Source organism: Mauremys mutica, unplaced genomic scaffold, assembly GCF_020497125.1.
Source record: "Mauremys mutica isolate MM-2020 ecotype Southern unplaced genomic scaffold, ASM2049712v1 Super-Scaffold_409, whole genome shotgun sequence".
Lineage (NCBI taxonomy): Eukaryota > Metazoa > Chordata > Testudines > Geoemydidae > Mauremys > Mauremys mutica.
In genome coordinates, this window is record NW_025423359.1 from 225,443 (window position 1) to 250,029 (window position 24,587).

General features: G+C 47.1%; 2 protein-coding genes across 2 annotated transcripts in view; one reads left to right on the plus strand and one right to left on the minus strand.

The window, feature by feature from the left end:
* LOC123361629 (protein lin-9 homolog) overlaps positions 1–7,822 on the minus strand; it is a 42,251-nt gene extending 34,429 nt beyond the window's left edge. Inside the window, exon 1 of the mRNA XM_045001667.1 lies at positions 7,740–7,822. Coding sequence (XP_044857602.1) covers positions 7,740–7,822 — 83 coding nt within the window. The remainder of the gene's footprint in view (positions 1–7,739) is intronic.
* A 10,190-nt stretch (positions 7,823–18,012) lies between these two features.
* Positions 18,013–19,073, plus strand: LOC123361632 (probable G-protein coupled receptor 132). Its single transcript, XM_045001669.1, has one exon. It carries the CDS (start codon positions 18,013–18,015, stop codon positions 19,045–19,047), a length of 1,035 nt encoding a protein of 344 aa, XP_044857604.1. The 3' UTR covers positions 19,048–19,073.
* The last annotated feature ends 5,514 nt before the right edge of the window (positions 19,074–24,587 follow it).

Genomic DNA, 24,587 nt, shown 5'->3' on the forward strand with positions numbered 1-24,587 from the left:
ATGTCCTTGCTTCCAAAGACTGTTAATATGCAAATTTTAATAACTTCAATTAAACAATCAATTTAAAAACTTTCAATTAACAGATTTGGCCAATAAAGTTTTTCTTTCTCTTAAGGAAATGCACTAGACTTTAGTATATCACATTTTTCCTGATGTATCCAAACACTTTGTATTCTAAGTTGAACAAAACAAGTATCTGCATTTTAATCCAACCCTTTCACTTGATTTTAAACCAGACCATCCCATGAAAATATTAAACACAACAATTCTGGCCACAAGACAAACACCACAAGACAGAACATAGAACACAAAACTTAATTCTTTACTCCATTAGTAAATGCATGGTATATTGAATGCTGTTCAGCTGGCATTAATTTTCTTTGATTATCTGAAAGACAAAAACAGAGGTCTGCCCCTTCTGGGCAGTTAATTATTACTTAAAATACACAAATACCTTTATTGATTTCAGACAACACAGGGGAATTACCCCATATTTTCTTGTATGTGTTCTTACAAAATTCAACTGCTGTTCCCTTTAGCAACTATAGAGTTAACTTTGCACTTTGCCTTAAATCACTTACTTGTTCCAACCTGTTTTTCAATGTCTCTGTCTGTTGCCTGCCCGCCTGGGCCCGATCCTTCTTTTCTCGCTGAACCGTCGCTTCCATGGGTACCAACTTATTCCACAACCAGTTTAGCTAGGAGGCTGGGCTTTTCAACTTGCCCCCACACTTCTGGTCTTTTCCCTAAAACATTTCTACTCACAAGACTACCCGGGTCCTCCCTTTTTTTCCAACTACTTTATTGCCCAGTCCTGCTACAACTGGGGGTAGATCCACCTGCCACCCTTCCCGGTCAACCAGGGTCGAGAGAGGAATGCTAAACCCCCCTCCAGTTCTCAGACTTACTGCGGCTGAGAGTGGGCACACCTATAATCATACAATCCTCAACATATAACACCAACAATACCAAACAAAGCAAACATAAAATAACAAGGGCAAAACAGATAGATGGTGTAAATTCTGCAGGGCTCCCCCATTCTCTATTGCTCACCAAACTGTGACAAATTTCTGTTACCAATCAATTCCTCATGTCAGGTGATCAAACTGACACTGCAGGACCGGGGGGGGGGTGGATAGAGAAAGCACACCATATAACCAAATTTTAAAGCTTCATTAAAAATAATAAAACAACAATGGAGAGTGTTGGGAACACTCCCACATCACTCAGGAAAAAATATGAATGCCCCAAGCCTTAAGCCACTTTAATACTCACACATGTCCAGACTGTTCATGTCTGTATATAACATTCAGAGAAGGGGAATAGGTGGACGGAAGATTATCCTGTATACAGCTTTTCCCAGAATTTCCAACATGCTTCCGCTCTTGGGAGGGCTGTTCTTTTACACCCTGGACTTTCCTGCGGCATCTCTTTCAGAGATTCCAGTTTAGGTCAGCTGCTTGTCCAGCTTCGGGGTTGCAAAAACTGTTGGATCTCACTGAACCGTTAAGCTTTGCAAATGCAATCTCAGTTCTGTAACTTGTATTGCCTTTGGTTTGCCTCTGTCTCTATTTTCCACAACCAGCTGGGGCTGAAAGCAGTTTTTTTTCTTTGTACTTAACATAGTCTGTACTGATTTTTGACCTTGTACGCAGAGCAGCTCTCTCTTTATCTCTGGGGTTAGCCGAGTTTCAAATTAACCCGTTCCTAGACAAATTGCTCACACTGTGTTAGAGGCTTTTCTTTGTGATTAAAAGCTCCTCTGAGATGTATGATCTTATTTAGATTGAAGGTACCTTCTAATGGCCATTGTTTAGATATAAAAATTCCAATTCTCTAAATACCTGCAGGTTTCAGGACCATAATGTACGTACATGTAACATACTGGGGTACCCTTAGGGGGTGAGGTAAAATGTTTAGACTGTCCCTCCCCCATTTTCCACTTACACACACACAGAGGGTGCTCTGTCCCCGCTAGCGGCACATAAACTAAGGATCTCTCCCTACAGGGCACTTACACAGGAGAGACACTCACACTGGTATACACACACACACACCAAGACCATTATTTCCTATTACCACGATGCATCTTATCTTGCTGCACAGTCAATAAGTTCAGATTGCGTGAGCCCAACAGAGACAGACGTCCCCAAGGACAGTTCTCCTCCCAGTGCAGCTCTGGGGCATATGATGAGGGATTTTTACAAGAGCTCTACATACAAACAGCTTCAGAAGCTACCTGTTCACTGACAAAACAGGAGTAATTGAAGGATCGTGTTGTAATTAAGTGATCCTTCCGGTGGCCACCTTTCCTGGCTCTCTAGCTGATACTGAGGCCAGTCTACTGTACAAAACCTTTTCAGTTTACTTTTAGTCAATGGATCAGATTCAAACACTCTCCAATTCATCAGAATGCATTCTAAGGGTGTACACCGTGCCCTGCCTGTACTCTGTTCCTGCCCCATACCATGGGCTTGCCCTTGACCCACTATAGAACGCTCTCTCGTCTAGTGGGAATTACAACGGCTGGGCGTCCCCAGCCTCAGGCAAAAGTCCACACCACTGGACTGTTCCTACCTTATCCGCAGGACCGGTTCCTCACCGTCGCCCGCAGCTGCTTCTCCACTATCTGAGCGCGTTGCACCGTTGTGTCCTCCAAGGTCAGCCTGACGCGTCTCTGCCGAGGCCCCCGGTAAAGGCACCGGTGCGCGCTGGGCGTCGGCTGTGACCATCGTCTGCCGCCAGTGGAGGAGTCCGGGCAAGGCACAATTTTGCCTCGAGCCCACCCAGGGACGCCAAAACTGTTGCCGGCACAGAGGCCCGAGGCGACAGCAACAGTGGTTCGTTGCCCGGTGTGCATAGCACTAATTGACACACCAAGGTGGAGAAGCAAAAACCAGGTTTATTTGAGCCCAGATAAGGTGCAAGGGAGAACTAGCAATCTCAAATCCTGCACACCGATACAAGCGGTTTTCCTCTCTTTATACATAACTTCAGCTAAGCATTCCCATCACCCCCACACTCCTCCTCTCCCCCCACCTTTCATTCCCATGCAGCAAATACACTTTGCAATAGCAATCACATGAAGCAGTTACATCATACTTGGCAAAAAACCACCTTAGCTCGTTAGCAACTCTTCTGTGATCAGTTATCTGTACTTTCCCACCGTGGGGGCTACGTTCTCATGCATATAACTTTAATTACAGCACCTGCTTTCCGCCTATCTTATTTAGTATTGGCTACATCTAGTATCAAGCAACCTTGCCACTGCCAGTAATTAGCACATAACACAAAAGGTTACAAAAGTTTAGTAAGGCTAACAAAAGCACTTTACATAAAGGTACTTTGGGTCACATCGGCCCAAAGCCATCCTCCCGAGTTACCTAGATTTATGCCTAGTGACACCAATATTGCCATAGAGAACAAGGGGTTTAACTACAAACTATTTTATATGAAAATTCACAACTGTAAATTCTGAGAAAAAGCTAACAAAACGTAACGTTCCTGAAAATACACTTGGGTTAGTGGGCCATGCAGAAGATGGAAAGCATGGGGGTCTTATATTCTACTCCTATCTGACATTGACTACTGTAATCCTTTGCACTGTTAAAGCAATTTACAACAGTATTTTGTAGGTACTGGTACTTCCATTTTACAGATTGAGAATCTGAAGCTCAGAAAGGTTAAGTGACATATCCAGTTATACAGAAAATCAGTGTCAGAACCAGGACTCTTAACATCTGTCTCTTCACCTCCAGTCTCATACTTAATTCACAAACAAAAACTATGTTTAGTAACACTTAAAGTGACACCCCAGCCAACAAAGTCCAAAGAACACAGAAAGAGGTAGTTAAGAAAAAAGCCTCCTGCATTTCTTGCTAACTTCATATTACCTACAACTCTGTCAATAACACATTCTAACACTCCATAAAGCTTTCACTTCCATCTTCAGATACTGAAAAGCAATACATATCCCAGCTTCAAACTTTCACTCTAACCCAAAACCTTAACAGTGACCTCAGCACTATTAATAATACCAAGCTCTTACATAAAGCATATTAACTTGCCAAATATGTGGATTGTGCAACAGTCAGATGTGCCAAACTAGTCACATAAAATATACACCAATATACCACATTGCCAATAAGGTTTGTGCAAGTTTGATGAAGTAGAGGTACATACTGTTTTTCAGTTTATGCTGGTGATGGAAGTGAAAGTATTATGAAGTGTTAAAACATGTTATTGATAGTGTTGTAGGCAATATAAAGGGTGGCAAGGAATACAGGAATCCCTTAAAAGCTTGAAAAGAAATTAAGGTTTTGGATGAATGGTGTGTGTACTGATGCAACCTTAACTGTCCACTAAAAGCAGTTTTTATTTGTGTTAGGTCCCTAGGCTTTTTTTTTTTTTTAATAATTAAAACACATCAGTGGATAGCTCCCAAGGGTCAGGGAGAAGGGGAACTATACCTGCCTGGGAATCAGGAGGAGAAACTGCACTGCACAACCCTTCGTAACTGTGTTGACCCTTCTGAAGGGTGTGAGAAACTGTAACGAGCCTTAGAAAGTTCTGTATCTCTTAACTTTTTTAACAAGCATAAAATGACAAGTATGCTAAGAGCAAACCACCATATTTAGCAGTGGCTACAAAACCAAACAGCTGGAGTGAACCTCTATGAAGGAGTTTGTACCACTGCCTACCTCTTGAAACATACTTCAGCCTCTCATGGACTTCTGGAAATTAGATAAATCTGGGAGCTGCAGCAGCAGCAGGTCTGCCTATTGTGCTTCCCCCTCCCCTCAGTCCCCCAACTTTAACACTATAAAGCATAATTCTCCATCTTCAAACCTGCCAATATGTGACAGCCACCACCTTGGCTGACAACAGAGATTAACCAAAGATTTCCAGAGCTAAAGGCATGAGTTTTTACAGCTTTTGCTAAATAGCCATGCTTTCAAGTTGGGAGCTGTCACAGGCTCTACCCTATGTGAATCAGATACAAACGGGAGGTGTCTTTCTCTCTCACACACACACACTCCAGAGAAAATAATAAAAAACCCCAACAATAAGCATATAAAAATATTTCTGGGTCATTCAGAAGTGTTTGGCAGTTTGGATTTGGCCCACAGTCCGCCTATTGACTACCCCTGGGTTAAATAAACAAAATGTGGGACACATGACTGAAATGTGAAAAATGCATTTTGGCAATTTACACTCTAATTTACTGTGCAAAATCAGTTTTAAAGAGGTCTTCTTAATGTGTGAATTATACACAACCACGCCATCCTCTCACAGTTGAGTAGCAGGATTTCAATGCCGTGACCTTCAAATCCTCAGCTCAAAACTTTGATATTTCAGTTACTGGAGTAATTACCAGCTGGCAGAGGAGTGTGGTTTATATTGGTTAGAAATAGGATAAGCAAAGTTGGAACAGTCAGTCAGAAAGGCAATGTGGTATAGCAGATATAACTGAGGTTTGCCATGTTGGAGATGGGGGTTTCATTCCTGACTGGCTGCAGTAACCTTGCATAAGCTGTATCTTGTCAGATAGGAAAACAATGTATTGAAGGTGAGCCCATAGATTTCCTACGGTTGCATTATATTGTTTTCTATCCCATGGGTTCTCAATCTGGAGGTCATGAACACCTTCCTTTTCTTCTGGCTAACTGGGATGAGGGTCCCAAACTTTTTCTGTTGTAAGAAAGGGTTCCCATAGGAAAAAGGTTGAAAACCATTGCTCTGTCCTTGTTTTAATCCAATCTAAATTTCTGCTTATTTAGTTGAGCATCATTGTGCATCAGTTTTCAACCATTTAGGATCATCCCTTGCATTGTTACAGTTCATTTAGAACCCACTAGTGTGTACAAGTAGTTCAAATGGTTATTTCTCATGTACATTCCCTGTACTTCTCTACACTAACTTAATCTGTCAGCCTGTTGTCCAAATGCTTCTTTGCAATCTCTATCCTCCCACTGCCTTTCTGCTTCTGAGATACTTGAATAATTTCTTGTTTATATCTTTGATTTGTGCTTCAAATTCTCAAATAGCCCTCCTAGTTTCAATTACATGCTTTACATGCTGTATGATATGCTCCTTTTTAATGGCTACACCTTGCAGAGACTTACATGTTTTATAGAATAAACTCTTGTGCCTTTTCAATTAGCCCTACCATTTTTCTGTGCCTTCCTGCTTCCTTTCTTCAGTGTCTATTTGTATATCTATGTATAGTATAAACAGAACTCTTTTCTGCTTTTACAGATCCAGACTAACACGGCTACCCCTCTGATATGTATGGTATGCATGTCTGTATGTATATAGTTTGCACAACTCTTATGAATGAACATACATCTCTATTTGTCTGTACCTGTAGTTTTGTTTGTCCACAATCTGTATATGCAGTGGTGTTCTAACCCCACTGGTCCCAGGATATAGAGACACAATATGGGGGGAGGTAATATCGCTTACCTTTGTTGGTGAGACAAGCTTTCAGCAGGGGCGGCTCCAGGCACCAGCACACCAAGCATGTGCCTGGGGCGGAAAGCCACGGGGGGGTCGTCCCAAGGGCAGCAGGCAGGTTGCCTTTGGCAGCATGCCTGCGGAGGGTCTGCTGGTCCTGTGGCTTCGGGGGACCTCCCGCAGGCGTGCTGCTGAATCCACGGGACCGGGGACCTCCCGCAGGCAAGCCGCCGAAGGCAGCCTGCCTGCCCTGTTTCTGGCGGCAAAATACCTAGAGCCGCCCCTGGCTTTCAGGCTAACTAAGCGCTCTTCTTCAAAGTAACAGAGCTCTTCTTACCAATACAAGAGATACTACCTCACACACCTTATGTGGTATTACCTCACATGCAGCAAGTCTCAGACAGCGTACAGCATATGTATCAACCTCTCTGTATGTTCATTTGTATCCACATATACAGCGCAAGTCTGTATCTTTGTATATAGTGCAAGCATGTGTGCCTTGATATCCCCATCCACCATGTTTAGTTTGCATCTGTCCCCACATGCAGTGTGTGTCACTGTCCATCATGTATGTATCCCCATTCTTGGCATGGCCCTGATGCAGTTTACATGTCTCCATGACCCCCATTTCTCCGGTGCCTCTGTCAGACAGCGTTTAGTGTATGTGTGTCTTTGCCATCCACCCTGCCCCCCACCATCACCCTTGGTCATTGTAGTGCCCCCCGCCCGTACAACAGGCATGTCATTATGTCCCACTCACAAGCCTCCCTAGTGGCAGTACACTTCCTTGTGTCACCCTCTCCCCAAGTGCACTATTAGTACCTCCCGAGATACAGGGCACAGCAATGGGCCGTTCAATGCAGTGCACTGATTGTGGCCCCCCCCCGTGCTAAGTGCTCCCCCTTCTGCCCGGGCCGAGTCCCACCCCCCCAGTGCAGCGCTCCTGCCCCAGGCGCTGAGCACCCTGCCCTGTCCAGGAGCAGCTTCCCGTGCCCAGGCGCAGTATCGGCGCTCGCAGCTGCACGGCGCGTCCCTATCTGTTGACAGGCAGCGCCCTGGCCCGGGTGCGGCCCGTCCGTGGCCCCGGCCTGTCAGGCTGCGCCCGAACTTGGGGTGCAGGGCCCCGCCCGCCGGAGGAGAAGGGCGGGAACCCGGGGGTCGCCCTGCCTCGCTCCCTTCCAGAGGAAGAGGGAGAGACTCGGGCTCCCGGGGGGGGGGGCGGCCTGAGCCCCGGCGCGGCGGTGTCCCGCGGGGCGGGGCCGGGAGCGGGCGCGGGTCGCTACTCAGTCTCGTCGGGCAGCTGATCCAGCTCCGACATCTTGAACGAGCCGCGCCGCTTTTCCAAAGGCTGCCTCTCGCGGTGCATTGTGGGGAGGGGTGTGGGCCGGGCGCGAGGCGGTGCTGCTGGCCCGGGCTGCTCGAAAGCTGCGAGAAGCGCTCGCGCCGCGGGGCTGCTGCTGCTGCAGCGGCGGAGGCGGTGCGCGGGCGAGACAAGAGAGTTGGGGCTCGGGGAGCAGCGGAGCCGGGCTACGGCAGCCCCGGCGTCTCCTGCTTGCAGGCAGCGTGGGGTGCACCGCTCTCAGCCCGAGCGAGTCACTGCCATAGGCGGCAGGTTTGTATAATTTTTGGTGGGGCCCAAAATGGTGGTCCCCCCCCCCCCACCCTGTAAGCTGATATAAAATGAAGCTACAATGCGTCAGCACCACAAGATTACAAGGCTCAATTAAAAGTGGAAAGTCAGAAGCAGCACTTGCCTATTAATACCTATGTCAGAGTCTACCCTCACTTGAAACTGGGCGGTTTCAAAGTGAGGACCCGCATGTCTTCCCCCCACCCCAAAATCCTAGGGTAGGTCTCCCCTTCGGCTGCCACCACCCGGTCAATTCCGTGGGCCGGGACACCCCTGTTTCCCCCCTTGGGAACACAGATCAATTCACAGAGGAGGAACCTCCCCCCTCCTCCCTCTCTCCAGCCTGCTCTGGAGACAGAGGTGCCTGGATTCAAACGCCTTGAATCTCTACACACAGGGAAGCAGCCCACTTCCCCCTCCCCTTCCCCTGAATTTCCCCAAGGGAAGGAATTAATCAAGTCCAAAGAAAAGAAAAGAATTTATTAAGAGAACAAAAGAAAATACAGAATCTCTATGAATCCAAGCTGGGCACTCATAGGGTATAACCTTGCTAAGTTCTGGAGAGACTTCTCTCTCTTTCTCAGTACAACCAGTACAAGCAGAATTGAGAATAATCAATAATAAACACACAGAATTGCAAACATAGGATTATTAGATAAGGACACAAAGTATCCTTCTAATACTCACTATCTTGACTAGAAGAAATTAGTTCAGAAAGGTGGAACTTGTAGGGACTTGATTAACTCGTCTGGTCTCTTGAACTCCAAACGGCCAAAGACAAAGACCCCCCCAAACAGAGGGAAAAGTTCCCTCCTAGGAGTTTCAAATTCTCTTCCCTGATTGGTCCTCAGGTCAGATGCCCACCAGGTACTATGCTTTAACCCTTTACTAACTATTCATGACACGCCCCCCAAATCGTCACAGTGGGATCCACTGGCGGCGATTTCCTCCTAGAACTGTAAAACAACCAGAGTAATAAAACACATGCACTATTACATCGACTACTAAGCATGAAAACATATTAAGAACAGTTTTTAGCCACTTGATTCTGGGAAACTTTCACGAGAGAGTGCATCAGCAACTTTGTTGGAAGCTCCTGAAATGTGTTGAATGTCAAAGTCAAAGTCTTGGAGAGCTAAGCTCCAGCGGAGAAGTTTCTTGTTGTTTCCCTTGTTGGTGTGAAGCCACTTTAGCGCAGCATGGTCAGTTTGTAGCTGGAACTGCCGGCCCCAAACGTATGGGCGTAGCTTTTCCAAGGCATACACAATGGCGTAACATTCTTTTTCACTGATGGACCAGTGGCTTTCCCTCTCAGACAGTTTCTTGCTGAGAAACACGACAGGATGGAAGTTGTGATCCGGTCCTTCCTGCATTAGTACCGCTCCTACCCCACGTTCAGATGCATCGGTGGTAACTAGGAAGGGTTTGTCAAAGTCTGGGGCCCTTAATACAGGGTCCGACATGAGCATCGCCTTAAGCTGGGTAAAGGCTTTCTGACACTCATCAGTCCACTTAACTGCATTTGGCTGGGTTTTCCTGGTCAGATCAGATAGTGGGGCAGCGATTTGGCTGTAGTGTGGTACAAATCGCCTGTAATATCCGGCCAAACCTAAGAAGGATTGGACCTGTTTCTTTGACCTTGGGACAGGCCACTGTTGGATAGCCTCCACCTTGGCCTGTAGGGGGTTGATGGTTCCTTGACCCACCTGGTGTCCTAGGTAAGTCACTCTGTTGTGGCCTATTTGACACTTTTTGGCCTTAACAGTTAGTCCTGCCTGCCTGATGCGCTCTAAAACCATTTTCAAATGTTCTAGGTGTTCGGGCCATGAATCAGAAAAAATGGCCACATCATCGAGGTATGCAACTGCACAGTCTTCCAATCCTGCTAGTAGACCATCCACCAGCCTTTGGAAGGTGGCAGGTGCATTCCGCAGTCCGAACGGAAGCACAGTAAACTCATACACCCCTGCATGGGTGATGAAGGCAGATTTTTCCCTGGCGGGTTCATCTAGTGGTACTTGCCAGTACCCCTTGGTTAAATCAATGGTAGAGATGAACTGGGCATGTCCCAACTTTTCCAATAGCTCATCAGTGCGTGGCATTGGATAGTTGTCTGGACGAGTTACAGCATTTAGCTTACGGTAGTCCACACAAAAGCGTATTTCCCCATCTGGTTTGGGAACCAGAACCACTGGAGATGCCCATGCACTGGTAGAAGGGCGGATGATACCCATCTCCAACATGTTGTCAATCTCCTGTTTAATAGCAACTTTGGCATGAGGTGACACCCGGTAGGGTGGTGTTCTAATCGGGTGAGCATTACCTGTGTCAATGGAGTGGTAGGTTTGCTCAGTCCGTCCTGGGATGGCTGAGAACAAGGGGTCGAAGTCAGTGCACAGTCCCTTGATCTGTTGCCGCTGTAGACGTTGTAGGGTTGTGGAGAGGGTCACCTCTTCCACACCACCATTTCTTTTACCTTCGTAGTAGACACCTTCAGGCCACTCGGTGTCATCTCCTTCCTGAACTGTAAAGTGACAGACCTGTAATTCTCTGGGATAAAAGGGCTTTAGAGAGTTAACATGAAACACTTTAGGCTTTAAAGAGGAATCAGGGAATGTTATGAGGTAGTTAACAGCTCCCAGGCGCTCCTGGACCATGTATGGTCCTTCCCAGGACGCCTCCATCTTATGGGCCTGTTGCGCCTTCAAGACCATGACCTGGTCTCCTACCTTGAAGGACCGCTCCTTGGCATGTCGATCATACCAGACCTTTTGCTCCGCTTGAGCATCCTTTAAGGTCTCTCGAGCAAGGGCCCAAGAGTCTCGGAGGGTGTTTTGAAGGTTGCTTACAAAGTCCAGAATGTTAGTCCCTGGAGGAGGTGTAAACCCCTCCCATTGCTGCTTTACCAGCTGTAATGGCCCCTTAACCTCATGGCCATACACCAGCTCGAATGGTGAGAATCCTAAACTCGGATGTGGAACAGCCCTGTAGGCAAACAGCAACTGTTGTAACACTAGATCCCAATTATTGGAGTGTTCATTGACGAATTTGCGGATCATGGCCCCCAAAGTTCCATTGAACCTTTCCACTAGGCCATTAGTTTGGTGATGGTACGGGGTGGCAACCAAGTGATGCACCCCATGAGTTTCCCACAGGTCTTTCATGGTCCCTGATAGGAAATTTGTTCCCGAATCTGTAAGAATTTCAGAGGGCCAACCCACCCTGGTAAAAATGTCAGTTAATGCCTGGCACACAGTGTTAGCCCTGGTGTTGCCTAGAGCTACTGCTTCCGGCCATCTGGTAGCAAAGTCCACAAAAGTCAGTATGTACTGCTTTCCTCTGGGGGTCTTCTTTGGGAAAGGACCCATAATATCCACAGCTACTCGCTGAAATGGGACCTCCATTATGGGAAGTGGTTGGAGAGGGGCCTTGATCTGGTCTTGGGGTTTTCCTACCGTTTGGCATACCTTACAAGACCGGACGTAAGTGGCTACCGCCTTGCCCATCCCCTCCCAGTCAAAGGACCTTCCCAACCTGTCTTTGCTTCGTTTCACCCCAGAATGGCCACTAGGGTGATCATGGGCTAAGCTTAAGAGCTTTTCCCGGTACTTCGTCGGAACTAGCAACCGTTTTTGAGGATGCCAGCCCTCCTGGTGTCCACCAGAAAGAAATTCCTTGTATAACAGTCCTTTTTCCACAACGAACCGGGATCGGGTAGTAGAGCTGAGAGGCGGTGGGTTGCTGCGTGCCGCCGCCCATGCTTTCTTGAGGCTGTCATCAGCTTCCTGCTCTCTCTGGAACTGTTCCCTTGAGGCGGGAGACACCAGTTCCTCTGGAAGCGATGTAGGTGATGAGGTTGTTTCCGTTGACTGTGGACCGCTCCCCGCTGGTGCACAAAGTGTCATTTCAGGCTCCGGCTGAGCCTCTTGGGTAGGGTTGTTTGCTGCTTCTGCCAGTTCAGGCCCGTTGGCGCCCTCTGGCGGTGGAGTTGCAAGCGCTGGCGCCGGTGCTGGCGCTGGTTGCTCTTCCAGTTCCGGTTCTGGGACTGGATGTACTATGGCTGCTGTAGGTGTTGGCCTGGGATCCGGTTCCACCACCTCTGTCTGGGTCTCTGGTAACACAGACGGGGTCCCGGTGGATGGCTCAGGAACAGGGATGGGTCCGGCAGCTCGTCTGGCTTGGCTGCGTGTAACCACTCCCTCTGTTTTTTGCTGTTCAATGTGTCGGGCCAAGTCGTTCCCCAGTAGCATGGGAATCGCATGGTTGTCATAGACAGCAAAAGTCCACTTCCCTGACCAGCCCTTGTACTGGACAGGTAAACGCACTGTAGGTAATGTTACAGGTTTTGACATGAAGGGTCGAATTGTCACTTTGGTTTTCTGGTTGATGAATTTGGGGTCCACGAAGGTTCGGTGGATAGCTGACACATGTGCTGCAGTGTCTCTCCATGCGATGATCTCCTTTTCGTCCACTCTCAAAGTTTCCCTATGTTCTAAGGGTATTTGAGATACATCTATGTCCGGCTTTCCTTGGTGTGAAGGTGCAAGGAGTTGCACTCGGTTTAGGTTCTTTGGGCATTTGGCTTTGATATGCCCCAATTCATTGCATTGAAAACATCGCCCAGTTGATGGGTCACTGGTTTGTGTTGGTCTACTGGAGACTGGTGAGGTAGAAGAAGAGGTAGAGTGTGACTGTCCGTGGGTTGTAGGTGTGGGTTTGATTGGTCCGCGACGGTAGGGTTTAGTGTCGGTGTGTACCCTGTTGGATTCGCTCCCCTTGGCAGTAGCTTTCGTGTTGTCTACCGATGCCATCCATCTGGCTCCAATCTCTCCTGCCTCAGTGAGAGTTTTTGGTTTACCATCTTGGATGTAGCGTCTAATGTTCTCAGGAACACCATCTAGGAACTCTTCCATCAATATCAGGAGGTGTAGGTCGTCTAGCTCCTTAACCTTGGATCCTGATATCCAGGAGAAATAGTGTTTTTCCAGGTAAGCAGCGTGCTCTGGAAATGACATCTCTGGTTTCCATTTCTGGGCTCTGAAACGCTGATGGGCGTGATCAGGGGTGATGCCCATTCTGAGTCTGGCCTTGGTTAGGAACAGTGGAAAGTCGTCCATCAGGTCTCTAGGCATTTCAGCTGCCACCAGGGATAATTGTCCGCTGAGCTGTGACCTCAGCTCCAGCATGTATTGATCTTTAGGAAGATGGTATCCAATACAGGCCCTCTCAAAGTTTTCTAAAAAGGCCTCAACATCATCCCCTGCCCTGTAGGCGGGAAATTTTCTCCGAGAAGGTTGATCAGTAGGTTGAAAAGGGGTTGGATTGGTTGGCTCCTGCTGCTTAGTCTTTGCTAATTCCAGAGCCTGCTGGTGGGTCTCCCTCAGGATTTCCATTTGTCTCTTGTGCTCAGCCTCTTGTTTCTCCAGCTCCCTCTTGTGGTTAGCTTCTTCCCTGGCCCTTTCTGCAATAATTAGTTCCATCTGTCTTTGATGTTCTTTTTGTTTTTCTTCAGCCTGCAGCCTGGCCAGGTCAAGTTTGCTAATTGTTTCACCAGTACTCATGATTGTGTGCCTTCTGGTGCTGGCCACACCCCTATGCAGTCAGTGAACTGTCTGTGGTGTTTGACAGTCCCTAACCCTGGCTATGATAACTTGAGTAAAGAAAGAGAAATCAATCCTTTGTATAGCAAATTGTGGTTTGTGTAATGTTACTGGTTTGTACTGAGAAAGAGGGAAAGAGTAAAAAAAAATTCCTCTGTCTCCCTCTGCTCTGAGTTGCTGTACCCAGCAGCCCAGCTGAAAGGCTGCTGCTAACAATACCCCTGAGAAAAATCTGGTCTATTCCTCAGGGATTTGTGTTCTCCTGTCTTCTGATCCTTTCAAAAGACACAGGGAGAAAAAAAAAAAAAACCTGGCTGGAGGGTTTGTCTCTTCCCCCCCCAAACCTGTTTTTCCTGTTGGATGGGAATGTACTTTGGCGAGCACTTCCCCCCACCTTAGGAATCCTGAGTGATACCTGATATCACAAAGGAAGGACACACCTCTAGGGAAGAGTTTTTCCTCAGCATAGCCAGCAGAGAAAAAAACTCCTCCTAACCCTGAAAACTGCTTGAAACTTGCCTTTTCCTCAAGCTGCCTCAAGCAAACAGAAGAAAACTGCTTCCAACAAAGCCTGCTGGAACTTAATTCCCTCCAGCCAACCTGGCTGAAACTGTAAACTCCCTCTTCTGTCAGGTTGCTTTCCTGCTCTAGAAGAAGAGAATAGCTCCCTTCAGCGTAGCCCAGCTGAAAAAAACTGCTTGTAACAATGGGTTCGAAACTCCGCTGCCACCATGTCAGAGTCTACCCTCACTTGAAACTGGGCGGTTTCAAAGTGAGGACCCGCATGTCTTCCCCCCCACCCCAAAATCCTAGGGTAGGTCTCCCCTTCGGCTGCCACCACCCGGTCAATTCCGTGGGCCGGGACACCCCTGTTTCCCCCCTTGGGAACACAGATCAATTCACAGAGGAGGAACCTCCCCCCTCCTCCCTCTCTCCAGCCTGCTCTGGAGACAGAGGTGCCTGGATTCAAACGCCTTGAATCTCTACACACAGGGAAGCAGCCCACTTCCCCCTCCCCTTCCCCTGAATTTCCCCAAGGGAAGGAATTAATCAAGTCCAAAGAAAAGAAAAGAATTTATTAAGAGAACAAAAGAAAATACAGAATCTCTATGAATCCAAGCTGGGCACTCATAGGGTATAACCTTGCTAAGTTCTGGAGAGACTTCTCTCTCTTTCTCAGTACAACCAGTACAAGCAGAATTGAGAATAATCAATAATAAACACACAGAATTGCAAACATAGGATTATTAGATAAGGACACAAAGTATCCTTCTAATACTCACTATCTTGACTAGAAGAAATTAGTTCAGAAAGGTGGAACTTGTAGGGACTTGATTAACTCGTCTGGTCTCTTGAACTCCAAACGGCCAAAGACAAAGACCCCCCCAAACAGAGGGAAAAGTTCCCTCCTAGGAGTTTCAAATTCTCTTCCCTGATTGGTCCTCAGGTCAGATGCCCACCAGGTACTATGCTTTAACCCTTTACTAACTATTCATGACAACCTAATATACGGTATTAAATTTTGTTGCACCTGTTGTGACAAAGTGGGAATGTTCTTAATGTTTTTTCTGAATACTGTGTGGGTGCCTCAGTTTCCCCTGCAAAGTGCCAACTGACGGTGTTGGGGACAAAGAGATCAGGTGGCCTCCTTGTCCGGAAGAGACACAAAGGCCAGATGAGGGAGTGTCAGTTTGGAGCTGGCTGGGGAAATCGGGAGAGGCCCAGAACTTGGTTCTGGGCTCCCCACCCCCCAAGATGGACCTGACTGAGGGGTCCTGTTTTCTGTACTTACAAGCTCTGTTTTAGACTGTATCCCTGTCATCTAATAAACCTTCTGTTTTACTGGCTGGCTGAGAGTCACATCTGACTGCGGAGTTGGGGTGCAGGGACCTCTGGTTGCCCCAGGACCTGCCTGGGCAGACTCGCTGCGGAAAGTGCACAGTGTGGAAGGGCATGCTGAATGCTCCGAGGTCAGACCCAGGAAGGTGTAAGCTTCTTGCCCTGGAGACAGTATGCTCAGAGAGGAGGCTCCCCCAGAGTCCTGACTGGCTTTGTATGGAGTTGTTCCAAAGCATCCCAGCATCCCCTTCCACACCATGTGCTTCCCGGAAGTCTGCACAGGCACTGACACTCCCTCCTCTGGCCTTTGTCTCTTTTCCAAGCATTAGGAGGCCACCTGATCTCTTTGTTCTCCAACACCTTCAGTTGGCACCTTGCAGGAGTGTGGCCCAGGCCATCAGTTGCCTGGAGGCAGGGTTGCAGCCATTCTCTGTGCAGACGGCATCAAACTGGCCCTCTAGGGCTTTACAACAATCACACCCCCTTATCCCACCATCTAGAGCCTTAAGAAATGCATTGGGGAAACTGAGGCACACAGACAGTATTCAGAGAAAACACCTGTATACGACCAGTTACATACTTTGAAGGGTGTAAAATAATCAAATATTGTGCTAAATACAATGATACTCCAAACACCTTCAGTTGGCACCTTGCAGGAGAGTGGCCCAGGCCATCAGTTGCCTGGAGACAGGGTGTCGGCCATTCTCTGTGCAGACAGCATCACACTGGCCCTCTAGGGCTTTACAACAATCACACCCCCTTATCCCACCATCTAGAGCCTTAAGAAATGCATTGGGGAAACTGAGGCACACAGACAGTATTCAGAGAAAACACCTGTATACGACCAGTTACATACTTTGAAGGGTGTAAAATAATCAAATATTGTGCTAAATACAATGATACTCCAAACTGACCACCAAATTTAAGTTGCATGTTTTTCCCCTCAGGTGAGGGTTCTGGGGTGGGGCTGGGGATGAGGGGTTCACAGTGCAGGAGCGTGCTCGGTGCTGGGGGTGCAGGCTTTGGGGTGAGGCAGGGCTGAGGATGAGGAACTTGGGGTGCAGACAGGCTGCCCCAGGGCTAGGGCCAGAGAGGACTCCCCATCACCACCACTGGCAGCAGCAAGCTCCAGGGGAGGGACCCCTCCTGCCCCGCACGGCACACACACTCTGCACATGCTCCTAGAGCCCCTCTCAGGTCCAGAAAGCTCACTCCCCTCCCCTATGATGGGTACTGGGGGGTGGGCACAGGTGGCCTTCCATGTTGCTGCCCCTCACCATAACTTCACTGTGGATGGGGGATGGGGCTGCCCCTTGCCCAGCATGGGGCAGAAGTGGGGTAGGCAGGGTGGTGGCTGGCTATGGGACGGGGGAGCAGGGTGTCATAAAATTCACCCAAGCCCCAGCTGCTCAGGTCTTGGAAGCCTCCCTCTCCCATCCCTCCTGTGGCGGGTGGGTTGGTGGGTGCTGGGGGAGGGGGCATTGCCTTCACATGTGGCTTCCTGCCTCCCCTGTGCAGCCTGCTGTGCCTCACTGGGGGTAGGAGTAGGGGCTGGGACTGGGGCTGGGGCAGGGGGGGAATCATAGGGTCAAACACTCAAACATAATAAAAAATCATAGGGTCAAACACTCACGGAAGCCCCAGCAGCTGCTAAGGTGAATGATGTCTGTCTCCTGGCCCATTTGTGTCTCCTCCAGGTAGGGGCAGGAGAGGGGAGGCCCCCTCCACTCCCCTCCCCCTCCTGAGTGCTTCAGCAGTAGTTAGCATTCCTCTTATGCTAATGATGCAGCCCTTAGGCTATGGCAGCAGCAGCAAAGGAGAGAGAGAGACGCGCTGTGCGCTCTCTTTACATTCAGGCAGGGAAGCTCCAGGGAGGGGGAAAAATCTAGCTCCAAATATTGGTGGAGCAGAGCCCCTGATTATGAATATTCCTGGGGCTTTAGCTCCAAGAACCCATATAAGTTGGCGCCCATGGTTCTCAGGTGGGCCCTGTGGAAAGAGAGTGTAAACTCAGTTAGACCGTAAGCTCCTTGGGGCTGGGCCCGTCCATTTGTTCTGTGTTTGTACAGCCCCTAGCACAAAGGGGTCCTTGGTCTATGATTGAGGCTCCGAGGCACCCCTTCACTACAAACAGTAAGAAGTCACAAACTCAATGAGCCTGATCCTCCACTCACCTACACCGGTTTTGACTTCAGTGGAGTAGCTCTGGTTTAAAAGCACCTGCAACATGGCAGCATCCACAAACTCCCTATGGGCTAGCTTGTGTAACTGTCCTGGTGAGCACCCATTCACGGAAGCAGTGCCCGTGAAATCAAGGTGAGGAAGGGCTGCACAATCCAGCCCTGTGTAATCAGCCCATTACCTTTACTGTCACATTTTTAACAGTCTTCTACAGCTGCTAACTTTCCATCGTGTCTTTTGATTCACAGGAAACACAAATTGGGAAAAGCTATCCTGGGGTTTCTGCACACCGCTGCATTCCCCATAATGAATGAATCCTGCAGTCCGGAAGTCTGCTGCCCAACAATGCCCTTTGAGGACAGCAGGATACTGCTGGTTGTGTGCTACAGTATTGTTTTTGCCTTAGGCTTGCCAGCGAATTGCTTTACTACATGGCTAACATTTGTACAAATCCAAAGGAAGAACGTTCTTGCCATCTACATTTTTGGCTTATCGCTGTGCGAGCTGATGTACTTGAGTACCCTGCCCCTCTGGGCTATCTATGTACAAAACAAACACATGTGGGACATGGGGTCAGTGGCTTGCAAGCTAACAGGATATATCTTTTTCTGCAACATATATATCAGCATTCTGCTCTTGTGTTGCATTTCTATTGATCGCTATGTAGCAGTGGTGTATGCTTTGGAATCCAAGGGGGCGAGGCAGCAGAGAACTGCAATCTTCATCACCTTCATTCTCTTTTCTATAGTTTTAGTAATCCACTGCCCAGTATTTATTTTAAAAGATAGCGAGCAGACTTCAAACCGTACAACCTGCTTTGAGACTTTACCACTCAACTTACAATTGGCTTATTTCAACATTTCCAGGTTCCTAATTGGATTTGCCATTCCTTGCACAATCCTCATTTTCACAAACTACAGAATTTTCCAAAGTACCGAAATAAGCAGCAGCTTAGGCAAACGCCAAAAAGCCAAAGTGAAGTACTTGGCTATAGCCATCATCACCATTTTTCTGATCTGCTTTGCTCCCTACCATTTGGTGCTCCTGATAAGATCCATAAACTTTCTTTTGCATCAGAAGGACTCATGTTCATTTGAACACCGCATATATTCTACTTCTGCAGCATTTCTGTGTTTATCCACTGCTAACAGTGTTGCTGATCCAATCATCTATGTATTGGCTAGTGAACATGCTAGAAAAGATTTCTACACGAGTCTGACAAAATGGAGATATCAGTCATCCATCAATAACAGCCTTAAGCTGAAAAATTCAAAAGAATCACAGGAAGCAGCACACACATCGGAAAATCAAAATTTCACCACACTTTCAAATGAACAGTAGAGGTTTCAACCATCAACAGTGCCTTAATGAGGGTTCTGCTGGCAGTGATTAAGGTGTCCCCCAAAAGAGATGGTCGTCACATGTTTGGGGCATCACAACATCTTGATATGATGTTTGTCACAATGCATGGCCCCAGCACTAAGTTCCTGGAGGCTATGTCAGAAGAGTACTATTGCCTATCAGAAAAGGGATCTGCTGTCTGCCTCCCAACTTACTCAAACCACAGCCCACCAGTATTTTAATTCTAAACCACGCTTTGCAAGGAGCAGCTACAGTCAATTGACTGATTTCCTTCAAGTCAAACTAAAACTTGACAAATTTATTCTCAGGGCTCAATCCTTTTCTCGTACACTTTCAGCACCAACATTAGCTTCTAAGGGGACTTTTTAGTGCTAATCAAAAAGGAACATCTCAGGGTTTACATGCATGCAGTAGCATTTTTAGTTAAACACTGGAAATGGTAGATCCAAATTAAAGCCCTGTAAATATTTCTAATAAGCTTTGACATTTGGATTTAATTTACCTGACATCATTATGGAAGGCAGAAATCAAGAAGAGTTCCTTGCATTAAGAGTTACCATAAATTATCAGCTTAGAGCATACAGATAAAACCCCTGCATCAAGCTACTGTACAGGTCTGGAATCCATGGAAATGTATATTTCAAATGTTTGATTCTTTGTTTGTTCAAATCTTGTACTGTACTTAACAAATCTTGTAAGACGTAGTAGCATCTAGTACAGTTATGACTGTTTTTGATGATTCCTCCACAGTTTGTTTCAACTTGAACCTTATATCTGCAGGGTTTGGCTTGGCATCAATCCCTTGCAAATAGAACTGCAGAGTCTAAGTTGTGAGCTGATCCTTCAGTATTAGTGTTTGGTCCAGGTACTAGCAGATAGGAGTCCACGGCACTGTTGGCTGCCTTATTAACAGCAAGGTATTGAGACACTGAGACTGATCTACCTTCTGGCGTTACTTAAGAGCTCCCCGGGACAGGGTAGTGGTATACTGGTGAGACAGAGTTGAGAAACTTTCATTATTGCTGGCTACACTGTACCTGCGAATAAATGGAGATATGTACTGTCCAGTGCCTTCAATCCAGCATATCTCATGAGGACAAATTAAAAACACAAAAAAACAAAAACAAATAATTGTCATATGGCAGCACATGGTCTGTGATAAGATCTCATGCCTTACAGTCCCTAGATAAAGTGGGCAAAAAGATGACAAGAAATCATATCTTGAAATATTCTTGGTATTTCTTTATTTAAATTAGACTTTCAATGTTCTTTTAAAATACAGTAATGTCATTGTAATTTATTTGTACTGTTGCTCCAGTATTTCTTTTATTTAATTAATGTTACTTTCTTGGACTAAACCAGAATCAGATATGACTGCATCTTTACTGTAACATTTATTGTAACTTGTATTGCCATTTAAATGTATCATTCTCTATTCTTTTTTTTTTACATTTTGAAAAACATATCTTTGAGCCAGCAGGACTTTACCTAAATTTAGTATATTCAGGAGAAGATGAAGTCCCAGTGGTGCAGATTTTTGATCCAGGCATCAGAACATTTACTTGAGCATGCTTAGGGGTTTTTGTAGAGAAACAACAATGGTTCAAGGGAGAACACTAGATTTGTTTATTGGTAAACTGATGGCTCAAGGGAGTATACCAGAGTTGTTTTGTTCAGGCTAGACAATAGGAACTGCTCATTCCTGGCTATGGGTGGTGTTCCTTGGAGGGAGCTCACAATGCAGTTAGGCAGCTTCACTATTTTGAATACCAAGGAAGGATTTATTACTAGAATTGGTCTGATAGCTACTGAGCTGGGTGTGTGCAGGCGTGGGTTCATTAACATCCGGAGCAGAGATCCCCCATCATGCAGTGCTTCTCTGCTTTTCTGGTCTCAGAGTTCCGTGCAGTTCTTGCCTTGGAATCTCTGTTCTCCATTCTGTATGCTAATAGAGATGCCTCCCTGTCCCATCTTTGATGCAAATGAGGCTAGGGGAGTTTCCTTAATCCTGTCACCCTTGTCCTAGGGATTTAGGTGTGACACAATATAGACACAAGAGATTACACTTTCCACAGATTTATGACTGGATTTTTTGGAAATTGCTGAATACCTAAAATTTCTCATGAAGTCTTCTGAAAATCAGGCCTTCCATTATTAACAAATAGATACAATGTTGCTGGGAAGGGACCAATGCCAAGAGAGGAGTGGCTGGCTCACTACAAAAGCAATTTTCCCTCTCTTGGTATTGACACCTCCTCATCAATTGTTGGGAGTGGACTACATCCACCCTGATTGAATTGGCCCTGTCAACACTGGTCCTTTACTTGTAAGGTAACTCCCTTCTCTTCATGGGTCAGTATATTTATGCCTGCATCTGTAATTTTCACTCCATGCATCTGAAGAAGTGGGTTTTTTACCCATGAAAGCTTATGCCCAAATAAATCTGCTAGTCTTTAAGGTGTCACCGGACTCCTTGTTATTTAAGTTTAAGACATTAAGGCTGAGATTTTCATTCACTGAAGGGATCTGGCCTCCCGAATCTGATTAAAATCAATGGGAATTGGGCATCCGCATCATCTGCTCATTTTGGAAATGTCAGCCTGATGTATTTCTGATGGTAAAGCTTCACTGAACTGAAATTAAAAGCTGGCTTCCAGTTACTAACATTGGAGCTGGCTTAATGTCATAAATGCAGGGGCACGGACATTACAAGGGTCTGATCCAATGTCCATTGAAGTCAGTGGGCATTGCATCAGGCACTACAAGGGTAATTTAAACCTCCACTTCTCTTCATAGGCACAAAAGGGGTACTGTATGCTTCAGCACCAAGACATTTTAGCTCCAAATGACTAAAAATATCAAGTCCAATGAATTGCTGGGTCTTGTAATACAAATGCAAGGATGTGTGACCTCATTATTTATCACAAATTTCTAACTATGCCTTAAGGACTCCATGACCTAGACAAAAAGGGGAACTCAGTACCAGGCTCTGTTCCATGCAAGTCCCCAGCATGGCAACACTCAGGAAAGAGGAGCACTGCAGATTTGCGGCGATGTGCATTTTTCCAGCCTTTCCTGCTACAGGGGTATTGCTTAAAAGCTTACAGGTGCCATTTCATCTTAGGGAGGAAGATTCTACTCACACACACACACACGTTCATCATAGCTACTTGGACGTGACCCCCCATGTGAACTTCCAGACTGCTAGACTAAGCCTGAGTCTGGAGACAAGTCGGTGTGGATATAGCATCAGTTTTGGCTCTGTTCCTGAAGAAACCTGGATTTCCCTGTAACTGGTCTTCAGAGATCCAATCCTCCATTCCCTGCACACCCATGCTTCCCACTAAAGAGGGTGAGAGTTTTTGGTGTGCAACAAGGACCACCTTCTGAAGTCCTACGTCGTGTTACCTCAATCTTTACTCAAGCCTAATTCCCATGACTTGATTTGGCTGGGAAAAATAACCCATTGCTTTCGCTGTGTTGTTGCCCAGACATTCATAACATGACTAGAAGATGAGTGCCTGGGTGGTGACTGTAAGCATCTCTGGTGAATATTTATTAACATGAATCATTTCTTATTGGTAATTAGAGCTACTCAAATAATTCACTGCAACCAATTTGTCTGATTGGGATTTTTTCAGTGACTCATCAGATTCTTTCAAAATAATCATCTTATTTTTAGCCACCTTTTGTGAGAACATGAAAACCAGTAGCCTATTTAAAACTTCCATGTCTTGGGCTTCAGTGTGTTGATATTGTTACTGCTAAGATGTTTGAAAAACTAAGAAATCCTTCCAATAGATGAATTGCAATATGAGCGATGCTTTTAAACTCTGCCTTAAAAGGTATTATTACATGCGGTATTTGTGTAGTTGGTACCTGAAGTTCTTTAACAGGCAGGAAACAGACATGCTATGAGGAGCGTAAGCTCAAACTCCTTGATGGCAAGATAGGAGATCTTGAAATCTGTGGTTGCTGTGCTTGTGGCTACCCTGACTCAGTGTCTGAGAGCATTTTTGCATGGCAAAATTCAATTCTTCAATTCAATAAGTCTGTGAAAACTAACTCAGGGCCAAGTTTCTAACAAGAGCTTCTAAGCTCACACCTCCCATGATCCCGCACAGGCTGGCCTGTGCTCTTTTTTCAGGGACTCTGAGTAATTTTTTCATGCTGCAATTTGATAGCTCTTCTTCTTAACCACTTTGTCTTCCTCTAGAGCATGGGCTAGGTTGTGCCTTTTTGATGCAGCCTGGAGTGGGGAGCAATGCAGAACCTCCCCGCCCCGGAAACTGCTCAAAGAGGAGTTGTGTCTCAATGAGATGCAATTGCCCTTCAAACCTCCTGGTGTGCATGCGGAGTGTGCCGGGTGCAATGTCCTCTATGTCGCACCTCCCAGCATGCCCAGATGGTTCTATGGTCAGGATTTAGGGCTGCTGAGGACATGGCCCTGTCCCTTCCCCCTCCCTGCTGGGGTGACATGCACCCTGAAACAAACGTAGCAGTCTCTCTGGTCCCCTTGTGCAATTAACCCTTTTGCAAGAGAGGGGACCACCTTGCCCCGTATTTGCACAAGGGCCCAGAGGCAGATTAAGATTTACTGGGGCCCTGGGCACAAAGAACCCCTGACCCTGTTCCTCCTCTTCCACCCCAAGGATCCGCCCTCTTGGCCTGGCCAGAAGCCGGGCCATGGTAAGAGCTGCCCAGGAAGTCCGGGCCACTGTGGGGAGCCCCAGACCCTCCATGTGCCCTGGGGGGCAGGAACTCAGGCTGGGGGCTGCTCTCGAGCACCCAGGCCCCTTGCCCAGGGCAGCTGGAGGGTTCCGGGCTCCCCGCATCTGCCTGGTCTCTCTGGGTTGCGCTTACTACAGCCTAGGGTGACCGTGTGTCCTGTCCTTTAGCTGAGACGGTCCCCGTTTTAAGCCCTGCCCCAAACATCCTGACTTTTTTTGGCAAAACTGGGCATTTGTCCCGGTTGCTCATGCCAATGGATGATCAGGTGGCAGAAGCAAATGGGACAAATGCCCAGTTTTTGCCAAAAAGGGGTTAGGGGGGTGAGTGGAGGGGCTTGGGCCAACTCCACCTGGGAGACGGGGGAGAGGGGCTTGGGTCAGCTTCACGCAGGGGAGGGAGGAGGGAATATGCTCACCCTAGAACACCCGGGCTCCGGCTTCTGACCTGGCCAGGGGCCAGAGTCTCAGGGGAAGAGAAAGAGCAGGACAGCAGAGCTGCGGGGGAGAGGAGGAGCAGGGGGCAGGGCCGGGGCTCCAGCTCTCCTGCATGGGCCCCCAAATTGGTCAGGGGCCCTGGGCACGGACGCTGTGGGCTTGTGTGGTAATCAGCCACTGCCAGGGCACAAACTAGCCCTATAACACCCACATTTAAAAAGAAACTGACATGAGCCATAAAAAGAAAAGCTTAGCTGAAATGTTATTTGACACTTTAACTGGAGCAGCCGCTCTCATCACCAGCAAGGACAAGAACTTTTAACTAGGATTTTAAACTAATCATTTATGCCTCAT